The sequence below is a fragment of the Elephas maximus genome, chromosome 12 (genome assembly GCF_024166365.1).
Source record: "Elephas maximus indicus isolate mEleMax1 chromosome 12, mEleMax1 primary haplotype, whole genome shotgun sequence".
In the NCBI taxonomy this organism is placed as follows: domain Eukaryota; kingdom Metazoa; phylum Chordata; class Mammalia; order Proboscidea; family Elephantidae; genus Elephas; species Elephas maximus.
In genome coordinates, this window is record NC_064830.1 from 53,431,516 (window position 1) to 53,444,334 (window position 12,819).

Here is a 12,819-nt window from a genome sequence, read left to right on the forward strand (position 1 = left end):
CATCCCCTGTCTCTAGCTCAGTGGTACCTGGAAGATAACAGCCCACATTCTCAGTATACCTTATTTCACAAAAAATTGTGATTATTTATTTTGACCTGTCAGATGGCTCCCAGGAGGACCAGCTTAAAGGGCTTACCTTTATTCCACCTAACCTGGAAGTCTCCCAGTGCTCAAGCAGTTACTTGGGGGCATTTGTCAAAACTGTCTATAGACATCCTGATAAAAACTCTCAACAAAATAGGTACAGAAGTGAAATTTCTCAACATGATAAAGACCATCTATACAAAGCCAACAGCCAACATCATTCTTAACGGAGAGAGGCTGAAAATATTTCCCTTGAGAACAGGAACAAGACAAGCATGCCTTTTATCACCACTCCTATGTAAAACTGTGCTGAAAGTCCTAGCTAGAGCAATAAGGCAAAAAAAAGAAATAAAGAGCATCCAAATTGGTAATGAAGAAGTAAAACTGTCCCTACTTATGAATAATATGATACTATATGTAGAAAACCCAAAAGACTCCACAAGAAAACTACTGGAACTAATAGAAAGATTCAGCATAATAGCAGGATACAAGATAAACATACAAAAATCAGTTGGATTCCTATGCACCAATAAAGAGAACGACGAAAAGGAAATTAGGCAAAAAACACCATTTATAATAGCCTCTGAAACAATAAAATACTTAGGAATAAGTCTAACCAGGGATATAAAAGACTTACAAAAAAAAAATACAAGACACTACTTCAAGAAACCAAAAGAGATCTACATCAATGGAAAAACATACCGTGCTCACGGATAGGTAGACTCAACATTGTGAAGATGACAATTCTACCCTAAGCAATTTACAAATTCAACGCAACCCCGATCCAAATACCAACAATGTTCTTTAAAGAAATAGAAAAACAAATCATTAACATTATATAAAAAGGGACAAGGCCCCAGATAAGTAAAGCACTACGGAAGAAGAAGAATAAAGGAGGAGGATTTGCACTACCTGACCTCAGAATACAGCTATTGTAGCAAAACAGCCCGGTACTGGTACAACTATAGATACACTGACCAATGGAACAGAATTGAGAACCCGTATGTAAATCCATCCACCTATGGTCACCTGATCTTTGACAAGGGCCCAAAGTCCATGAAATGGGGAAAAGACAGTTTTTGTAACAAACGGTGCTGGCAAAACTGGATTCTCATCTGCAGAAAAATGAAAGAGGACTCATAGCTCACACCATACAAAAAGACTAATTCAAAATGGATAACAGACCTAAATATAAAGCCAAAAACTATGATGATCACAGAAGAAAAAAGAGGATCAACTCTAGAGGCCCTAACATGTGGCATTAACAGGATACAAACCATAACTAACAACACACAAAGTCCAGAAGATAAGTAGATAACTGGGATCTTCTAACACTCATCAAAAGACTTCACAAAACAGTAAAAAGAACCTACAGAGCAGGAAAAAAATTTTCACTATTACAAATCCAACAAAGGTCTAATCTCTAAAATCTACAGGAAACTCAACACCTCTACAATAATTAAAAAATGGGCAAAATGAACTGACGCTTCTCCTAAGAAGACATTCAAGCGGCTAACATACACATGAAATGCTCGTGATCACTAGCCATTAGAGAAATGCAAATCAAAATCACGATGAGATACCATCTCACTCTGGCATTACTGGCATGAATCAAAAAAACAGAAAGCAACAAATGTTGAAAAGGTTGCGGGGAGACTGGAACTCTTATTGCTGGTGGGAATGTAAAATGATACAACCATTTCAGAAAAAGATATGGTGGTTCCTTTGAAAGTTAGAAATAGAAATACCATATGACCCAGCAATCCCACTCTTAGGAATATATCCTAGAGAAATAAGAGCTGTTCACAATAGCAAAAAGATGGAAACAACCTAGATGTCCATCAACAGATGAGTGAATAAACAAACTATGGTACATACACGCAATGGCACACTACGCAATGACAAAGAACAAGGATGAATCTGCGAAGCATCTCACAACATGGATGAATCTAGACGGCATTATGCTGAGTGAAATAAGTCAATCACAAAAGGACAAACTGTACGAGACCACTACTATAAAAACTCATGAAAAGGTTTACACACAAAAAGAAACAATCTTTGATGGTTATGAGGGAGGGAAGAGGTGGGAATGGAAAAACACTAAATAGACAACAGATAAGTGGTAACTCTGGTAAAGGGTAAGACAGTACACAATACTGGGGAAGCCTGCAAAACTTGCACAAGGCAAGGTCGTGGAAGCTCCACAGACACATCCAAACTCCCTGAGGGACAAATGTTGGACTGAGGGCTGTGGGGACCATGGTCTTGGGGAACACCTAGCTCAACTGGCATAAAGAAAATGTTCTACACCAAAGACACAAGGAAAATATGAGCCCAAGAGACAGAAAGGACCACACAAACCAGAGACTCCAACAGCCTGACACCAAAAGAACTAGATGGTACCCAGCTACTACAGATGACAGCCCTGACAAGGAACACAGCAGAGAATCTGTCATGGAACAGGAGAAAAATGGGATGCAAACCTCAAATTCCAGTAAAAAGACCAGACTTAATGGTCTGACTGAGACTGGACGGACCCCAAAGGTCATGGCATCCAGACTCTCTGTTAGCCCAGAACTAAAACCATTCCCAAAGCTAACTCTTCAGACAAAGATTAGACTGGACTATAACACATAAAATGATACTGGTGAGGAGTGTGCTTCTTAGCTCAAGTAGACACACACCTATCTGGAGGTGAGATGAGAAGGCAGAGGGACAGGAGCTGGTTGAATGGACACAGGAAATACAGGGTAGACAGAAGAAATGAGCTGTCACATCGTAGGGAGAGCAACTTGGGTAACATAACAATGTGTATGTAAGTTTGTGTATGAGAACTGACTTGAACTGTAAACTTTCACTTAAGTACAACAACAACAACAAAATGTTCTACATTCTACTTTGGTGAGTAGCGTCTGGGGACTTAAAAGCCTGTGAGCTGCCATCTAAGGTATTCCACTGGTCTCAACCCTTCGGGAGCAAGGTAGAATGAAGAATGCTAAAGACACAAGGGAAAGATTAGTCCAAAGGACTAATGGGTCTCAACTACCACAGCCTCCACCAGACTGAGTCCAGCACAACTAGATGGTGCCCGGCTAACACCGCTGACTGCTCTGACGGGGTCACAAGAGAGGGTCCCAGACAGAGCTGGAGAAAAATGTAGAACAAAATTCTAACTCACAAAAAAAGACCAGGCTTACTCGCCTGACAGAGACTGGAGAAACCCCCAGAGTATGGCCCCGGCACACCCATTTAGCTCAGTAATGAAGTCATTCCTGAGGTTCACCCTTCAGCCAAAGATTGGACAGGCCCATAAAACAAAATGAGACTAAAAGGGCACACCAACCCAGGGGCAAGGACTAGAAGGCAGGAGGTGACAGGAAAACCAAGGTTGAGAAGGGAGTGTTGACATGTTGTGGAGTTGTTAACCAATGTCATAAAACAATATGTGTACTGTTTAATGAGAAGCTAGTTTACTCTGTAAACCTTTATCTAAAGTACAATTTAAAAGAAAAATAATTATGTGCAACCAGTTTGACAATAGCAATTCCACAGGTTAGGCTAGAAGCTATGTTTTAAGGCCAATCAGTAATTATTCAAATTATTCTTCAAGAAAATGTTGTATGGAATCCTGCATGTCCACAAGTTATACTGTATTTCCTATTCTGGTCTGGTTTCTATGGCAATGTGTGATTGCTAGTGATAAACTGGGGTATAAAGCCTGGAAAGGATTTTTCTTCTCTGGAACATTTTTGACTGTCTTGTCAAAAATGCTGTCCTGATTTGGAAATCATATATTAAATAAATTTTAATCAATTTCTTAAAAAAAAAAAAAAAATCCACAGACAAACGTATTGATTGTGGGGACAATGGATAGCATTTGGAGCAACGACAGACTAACCAAAAAGTTTGAAGAAAGGCTGGGGAATGAGTTGCTTGGGAAATCAGGGCTTTTAAAAAACTCCCAACGACTGGATGGCACTGGGTATGTATTCCTGGGACTCTAGAAGGCCACACATATGCCCAGGGATGTATGCATGCTCGGGAAAGACCTAAGAAGGCACAGTACAGTCTCACTTCTGGCTGACCTTTAGGACTGCACAAACAGGGACTCAAGGCTAAGGCAGGGTTGTAAACTGCCTGGCTGAGTGTTGAAGGTGAGTGCCATCACAAACACAGAGCCAATCTGTAATACCAAACCACCTGTTGTTGAGTTGATTCCAACTCACAGGGATCCTACAGAACAAAGTAGAACTGCCCTGTACGGTATCCAAGGCTATAATCTTTACAAAAGCAGATTGCCACATCTTTCTCCCGCAGAACAGCTGGTGGGTTTGAATCACCAACCTTTCATGGTTATTAGCAGCCAAGTGCTTAACCACTGTATCACCAGGGCTCCTTCAATCTGTAATGGCTGGGAGATCGCATAGGAATTTAATGACATTTTGTCCAATTACTAGCTAACCACTATTAAGCTAAAAGAACTGAGGTTTCTGTGGCCACACACAACAAAAAATATAGATTTTACAGTATTAGTTCAAAAAAGTCACTAAACAAATGAACAACACAACCAATGAGCAGCAAGAAATCTCGGGGAGGAAGGAGAAAGTGATCTCCACAGTTATTACAAAATTCCAAATGTCCAGTTTTCGACAAAAAAATTACAAAGCATGCAAAGAAACAAGAAAATGTGGCCTATACACAGGAAAAAAAAGGCAATTAACAGAAACTGACCCCAAAAAAGCCCAGGTATCGTTCTACCTTTTAGTTCATTACATAGTGGCTAAGGTCATAAAAGCATGCAAGGGGCCGTCCAAGGTAGGATGGACGTCTCTGTTCACCTGGAGCCACGGAGGAAGAAGGACATCAGGAATATAAGGAAGATATGGAATGTGTGGCTAATTGTCTCCATGAACAACTGCCTCTTCTTCCATGAGACCAGAAGAACTGGATGGTGCCTGGCTACCATTACGGAACATTTTGATCAAGATTCCACAGAAGAATCCTGATCAAAAGGGGGAAAACACAGAACAGAACATCACATTCCCATGGACTCCAGACTTCCAGGAGCCATGAAGGTTAGATGAACCCCTGAAATGATTGCCCTGAGACAATCTTTAAACCTTAAACCAAATATAACCCCTGAAGTCTTCTTAAAACCAAACAATAGCTCAATTTAACTAGTAAAGTATGTCCGCCTTCAGCATTATGCTCTTTTAAGAACTATCTCTATGGGATCAAATTGATAACAGCAACTTGAAAGATTAGATAGGAACCTTAGGAGGCAGTAAATTTATGTTAATGAGGTAGGAACAACTCAGAAAAGGAAGGTGAGAATTGTTGCACAACTCAAAGAACATAACCAATGTCACTAAATGGTACATGCAGAAACTGTTGAATTGGTGTATGTTTTGCTGTGTAAATCCTCAACAACAGTAACAAAAAATATACAAAAATTTAAAAAAGCAGCCCAGATATTGGACTTATTAAACAAAGACTTTAAATCAACTATTTTAAATACGTTCAAAGAACTAAAGAAAATCATAGACAAAAATAATAATAATGAGAACAATGTCTTACTAAATACAGAATATCAGTAAGAAAAATTTATAAAAAGAAACAAAACAAATTCTGAAGCTGACAAGTATAATGTTACTGGTGTTGTTAGGCAGCTGAAAAGAAAAATTCACTAGGGGGATTCAACAATAGCTTTAAGCAGGCAGAAGAAAGAATCAGTGAACTAGTTATTTTCCATAACTCTGAGAGTCCAGAGAGATAATGAAAATATGCTAGGCCTAACAGGAATTACCCTGTCACACTCCTACTGCCTTCAGGACCAACAGTAACTTTGGAGGACAGCAGATCAGATTTTGTTAGACCAATCCAGGGTATGCCTACAGTGTTTGTGCTTATTTTCAAGATTCTTTATGAACACTATTCATTTCCATGGTAGGCTGTATTCTTGTTCACAACTCTTTCCTCCCTATCCTATAAAAGGGTTACATAACCCTACCCTTGCATGAGACTCTCAGTTTCCAGGTATTTCCCAACCCCAATGACATGCTTGACCATGTGACCTGCTCTGGCCAATGGAATGTGTGTGGTCGTGATACATGCCATATCTGATCAGAAGCTTTAAAAGCAATTGCATGGTTCAGCTTGGACTCTTACCCTTCTCCCCTCTGCTGCAAGATTATTTGTTCTAGATAGGAGCTACTTCTTCAGCCTGGATCTAAGAATAAGAAAAAACATGGAGCAAATATAGTTTACCCTCAGTCCTCATGTAATGTGAGAAATAAGAACTGTTGTAACCCCAGAAACCCCAGTGCCGTCAATTCCGAACTGTTGTAAGCTACTGACATATGGAGGTTGTTTATTATGGCAATAAGCTGCCTAATACAATCCTGTAAACTTCAATAAGTTCAAAAGCAAAGTATTTAAAGTGAAGTGGTCTAATTATAATGGAAAAAAAGGGAAATTTAACTTTAAATATATGAATACCCATAAGAGATTCATGTTGTGTCAGAACTTAGAAATAAATGGGTCTACATTTTGTTTGTAGTACTGTGGTGGCTTGCATATTGCTGTGATGCTGGAAGCTATGCCACTGGTATTCAATTACCAGCAGGGTAACCCTTGGTGGATAGGTTTCAGCTGAGCTTCCAGACTAAGACATACGGGCAAGAAGGGCCTGGTGGTCTACTTCTGAAAAAAATTAGCCAATGAAAACCATATGAATAGCACCAGAACACTGTCTGATATGGTGCCAGAAGATGAGTCCCTCAGGTTGGAAGGGACTCAAAATATGACTGGGGAAGAGCTGCCTCCTCAAAGTACAGTCGACCTTAAAGACAAGGATGAAGTCAAACTCTCGAGACCTTCACTTGCTGATGTGGCATGACTCAAAATGAGAAGAAACAGCTGCAAGCATCCATCAGTAACAGGAGCATGGAACGTGCAAAATATGAATCCAGGAAAACTGGAAGTTATCAAAAATGAAATGGAACACATAAACATCCATATTCTAGGCATTAGTGAGCTGAAGGGACTGCTATTGGCCATTTTGAATCTGACAATCATATGGTCTGCTATGCTGGGAATGACAAATTGAAGAGGAATGGCGTTGCATTCGTCATCAAAAAGAACATTTCAAGATCTATCCTGAGGTAAAATGTTCTCAGTGATAGGGTGGTATCCATACGCCTGGAAAGATGACCAGTTAAAACGACTATTTTTCAAATTTACACACCAACCACTAAGGTCAAAAATGAAGAAATTAAAGATTTTTCCAACTTTTGCAGTCTGAAATTGATCATACACGCAATCAAGATGCATTAATAATTAATTACTGGTGACTGGAATGTGAAAGTTGGAAACAAAGAAGAAGGATCAGTAGTTGGAAAATATGGCCTTGGTAACAGAAATGATGCCAGAGATCGCATGAATAGAATTTTGCAAGACAAACGACTTCTTCGTTGCAAGTATCTTTTTTCAACAACACAAATGGCCACTAAACATGTAGACCTCACCAGATGGAATACATTGGTAACAAATCAACCACATCTGTGGAAAGAGAAAATGGAAAAGCTCAGTATCATCAGTTAGAACAAGGCCAGGGGCCCACTGTGAAACACACCATCAACTGCTGATATGCAAGTTAAAGCTGAAGAAAATTAGAACAAGTTCACGAAAGCCAAAGTACAACCTTCAATATATCTCACCTGAATTTACAGACCATCTCAAGAAGAGATCTGACGCACTCAACACTAATGACTGAACCCGAGACGAGTGGTGGAATGACATCAAGGACATTACACACGAAGAATGCATAAGGTCATTAAAAAGACAAGAAAGAAAGACCAAAATGATGTCAGAAGAGGCTCTGAAACTTACCCCTCAGCAACAAGTAGCTAAAGCAAACAAAAGAAATGATGAAGCACAAGAGCTGAAAAGAAGATTTCAAAGGGTGGCTTGAGAAGACAAAATAAATTATTATAATGACATGTGCAAGGACCTGGAGTTAGAAAACCAAAAGGGAAGAACATGCTCAGCATTTCTCAAGCTGAGAACTGAAGAAAAAATTCAAGCCTCAAGTTGCAATACTGAAGGATTCTATACGCAAAATACTGAACCACACAGGAAGCATCAAAAGAAGATGGAAGACTACATATAGTCACTGTACTAAAAAGAATTGGTCAACATTCAACCACTTCAGGACGTAGCATATGATCAGGAACCAATGGTACTGAAGGAAGAAGTCCAAGTGACACTGAAGACATTGGTGAAAAACAAGGCTCCAGGAATTGACAGAATACCAATTGAGATGTCTCAACAAACAGATGCAGGGCTGGAAATGCTCACCCGTCTATGCCAAGAAATTTGGAAGACCTGGCCAACTGATTGGAAGAGATCCATATCTGTGCCCATTTCAAAGAAACGTGATCCAACTGAATGCAGGAATTACCTAACATTATCATTAATATTACACACAAGTAAAATTTTGCTGAAGATCATTCAAAAGCTTTTGCACCAGTATATTGACAGGAAACTGCTGGAAATTCAAGCCGGATTCAGAAGATGACACGAAACAAGGGACATCATTGCTGATGTCAGACGAATCATGGCTAAAAGCAGAGACTACAAGAAGGATGTTTACCTGTGTTTTATTGACTATCCAAAGGCATTTGACTGTGTGGATGATAACAAATTATGGATAACATTGCGAAGAATGGGAATTCCAGAACACTTAATTGTGCTCATGCAGAATGTGTACACAGCCCAAGAGGTAGTTGTTTGAACAGAACAAGAGCATACTGCATGATTTGAAGTTAAGAAAGGTGTGCATCTGGGTCATATCCTCTCACCATACTTACCCAATCTGTATCCTGAGCAAATAATCTGAGAAGCTGGACTATATGAAGAAGAATGCCACATCAGGATTGACGGAAGACTCTTTAACAACCCATGATATGCAGATGATACGACCTTGCTGGCTGAAAGTGAAGAGGACCTGAAGCCCTTACTGATGAAGATCACAGACCACAATCTTCAGTATGGATTACACGTCAACATAAAGAAAACAAAAATCCTCACAACTGGACCAATAAGCAACATCCTAATAAATGGAGGAAAAACTGAAGTTATCAAGGATTTCATTTTACTTGGATCCACAATCAACAACCATGGAAGCAGCAGTAAAGAAAGCAAAAGACGCGTTGCATCGGGCAAACCTGCTGCAAAAGATCTCTTTAAAGTGCTGAAAAGCAAAGGTGTCGCCTTGAAGACTAAGGTGGGCCTGACCCAAGCCATGGTATTTTCAACTGCATCGTATGCACGTGAAAGCAGGACAATGTATAAGGAAGACTGAAGAAGAACTGACGCCTTTGAATTACGGTGTTGGCAAAGAATACTGCCAGAAGAACAAACAAATCTTTGTAAGAAGTACAGCCAGAATGCTTCTTAGAAGCAAGGACGGTGACACTTCACCTCACATACATTGGACATGTTATCAGAAGGGACCAGTCCCTGGAGAAGGACATCATGCTTGGTAAAGTAGAGGGTCAAGATGATGTCCTTCTCCAAGCGGAGACCCTCAAAGAGATGGACTGAAACAGCGGCTCCAACAATGGGCTCAGGCATAGCAGTGATTGTGAGGATGGCGCAGTGTTTCGTTCTGTTGTACATAGGGTCGTTATGAGTCAGAACCAACTGGACGGCACCAAACAACAACTATGTTGTAAGCAGAGGAGCATCTCTATACAATAGAACTTCATTTTTAAAAATTCTATTCCCAAAATTAACAAGAACATTGCACACAACCTGGAGTAAGACAATGATAAGTAGACAAACCCTCATCATTTACTTGAAGTAAACAGAAAAGCAACTGGCACTTTTACACATGAAAGAAACACACTGGGCCTAGGTAGGCATTCTACCCACTTTTAAGCTAAAAACTTGTCAGGTGTAATTTTGTTTCACAACTCTCAGAGTCCAGGAAGATAACAGGATTGCCCCGTCACATCTATACTACCTGCAGGATTAACAGCAACCTTCAGGGACAGCACACTAGATTTGGAAGAAGTGCTAGAGAATCCCATTATTTAAGGGAGACCCTAGGTAGCACAAACAACCGGTTAGGCACTTGACTACTAGCCAAAAGGTTGGTGGAGGAGCCTTGGAAGACGGACGCGGTGATCTGCTTCTGAAAGGTCACAGTCTCGAAAACCCTATGGAGCAGTTCTACTCTACACACATGGGGCCGCCATGAGTCAGAATCGGCTGGATGGCAACTAACAATAACAACAAAAGAAACCACGAAGCCCAGGGAAGCAACCATCTGTACACATTACTTCCCCAGACACAGAGTTTGCATTGCAAAACTACAGGATACATCTTATCAAACTATCGCTTCTGCCCATCCAATTATTAAGCATTTATGTAAGTTTTTCAATCATTATATTCCCAACACCCAACAAGCAAATTCATACATCAGACTCAAAAATCCACAGCTGCTGTGCCGGCAATGTAGCTAGAACATGATACCAGTTACCAGCTGTGAAGCTGACTCCAACTCATGGAGACCCCATGTCTGTTAAAGTAGAACATACGGTACTCAATGGCTGATTTTAAAGAAGTAATTCCGCCGGCCTTTCTTCTGCGGCACCTCTGGGTAGACTGGAACCTCCAATCTTTCAGTTAACAGCGGAGTGGATTAACCGTTTTCACCACCCAGGGAGTCCAGAACATGATGCCAAACCAAAACCAAACCCTGGGCCATCGAGTTGATTCCGACTCACAGTGACCCTATAGGACAGGGTAGAACTGCCCCATAGAGTTTCCAAGGAGCGCCTGGTGGATTTGAACTGCCGACCCTTTGGTTAGCAGCCGTAGCACTTAACCACTACACCACCAGGGTTTCCGCAGAATATGATAGGCGTGAATAAAAACAGGTAGTCCCTGACTTATGACAGGGTGCCATTCCAATGGCTCCATCATAAGTTGGCTCTGACATAAATTGAATACTTTTTTTTTTTTTTGGTTTTCATTATTGTTAGTATCTTTATAAATCTGACCTTTATTTGTCTTTGGGGAATGGAAACATTACATATAAACATCTCCAAGTGAACATCTGAGAATGATAACATCTGCAAATTACACATAGCAACACTGTATTACAAAAAAAAAAAGACGGTGTTAGTTGTAATTTAATACTCCAACACTCCTAAATTGGGGACTACCTGTACTTGCTGACAGTAAACAACTTCGTGGAAGTGAGTCATGGGAGGGTTCACATGGAACTGTGCATTGAAGGATAAATGGGATATGGACAAGAAAACTGAGGGGAAAATGAAAACGTGCAAAGGTAGTGGAACAGAGTTAGTACACAGAGCTTTACACTTCCAGGCTCATCTGATGGGAGCCTCCTGGATATTCATCCCAGTAGAAGCTCTCACGTTAGAATTCAGTTCTCTGCACCTCCACAGGACACCCTGGTGGTGTAGCGGTTAAGTGTTACAGCTGCTGACCATAGAGTCGGCAGTTCGAATCCGCCAGGCGCTCCTTGGAAACTCTATGGGGCGTTCTACTCTGTCCTATAGGGTCGCTATGAGTCCGAATCGACTCGACGCCCCTGCGTTTCGTTTTTTTTTTTTTTTTTTGGTACCTCCACAGGTGCTCGGGTCGTTACATTCTACAAGTTATTAAAAATTTGGAGTTGAAAATGGAGAAAAAAATCATAAGAATGCATTTTGCTAAGAAAAAATATGTATACATGTATACATACACACACCACCTTCAGCCTAGAGGGCTGCAAGAATTCTCAACTTAGTCTTAGGCCTCTTCTCACTTGAAGTAACTCCTATTCATATTTCAGACTCAAAAATCCACAGTCCCTGTGCCAGAAATGCTTCCAGAGCAAGCATTACCAATACTTCCACGCACCAGAAAGTCATTCATTCATCAACAAACCTTCCATGCCTCCTCTCCAAACGCAGATCGCGTATGCTCCTCAAAACTAACACCACAGACTCAGCAAATTCTGAAGTTTGTGCACAGGCTCTCTCAGAAGACACATTCACTCCAGTCCATAACGCTTGCGCAGCACTAACCTGTTATCTTTCCCTGACCTCACACTCTCCATCAGATCACGTAATGCTCCGGTTTCGTTCAAGAAGGCAATCAAGACTCTCTGTAAATTCGTCCACCACATCTCCATATTCCTCGACAACTCATTTCCATTTATTTACAAACATTCCTTATTTTGCGCTGGCCCGTACAAAGCAGGACACAGCGGGACATCAGGGTTCTTCCCGAACTGCGCTGATTCGCCTGCGCCCCCACCCCCCAACCCGCGCCCTCTTCGCCCCACACCCTTCCAGAAGCCGCGCGCTCCAGGGACACCCACAACCTCGAAGCGCAAGGCTGCGTCTATCCCTCGGTCCCCGCCAGCCGAGGAGGGTAGCACTGCTCCGAGTGCAGGGAAGTTGAGGCACAAGTGGAGGACGCGCCACCTCCCGCCCGCGGCGCCAGAGCGTTCGCAGACCAGAACCTGACGGGGGTCTGGCTACCCCGCGGAAGCCCTGCAACGCACCCCTCCTCCGAGCCCACCTTTACGCTCAGCATCGCTGTCCGCGTCGCTGCCGAAGAGATCTTCCATATCCGCCATTGCCTCGCTCTCCGGCTGCCGCCTCGGCTGCGGGCGGCTCGGCGCCTGTATTTACGGCACCCAACCAACGGAAC

The 12,819-nt window shown here is 41.6% G+C and overlaps 1 protein-coding gene across 2 annotated transcripts in view; it reads right to left on the reverse strand.

Moving 5' to 3' along the window:
• LEO1 (LEO1 homolog, Paf1/RNA polymerase II complex component) overlaps positions 1-12,801 on the reverse strand; it is a 70,944-nt gene extending 58,143 nt beyond the window's left edge. For both annotated transcript variants that reach the window (XM_049904828.1, XM_049904829.1), the window contains exon 1: positions 12,688-12,801. In XM_049904828.1, coding sequence (XP_049760785.1) covers positions 12,688-12,745 — 58 coding nt within the window. In that variant the 5' untranslated portion in view covers positions 12,746-12,801. The remainder of the gene's footprint in view (positions 1-12,687) is intronic.
• Positions 12,802-12,819: the final 18 nt, after the last annotated feature.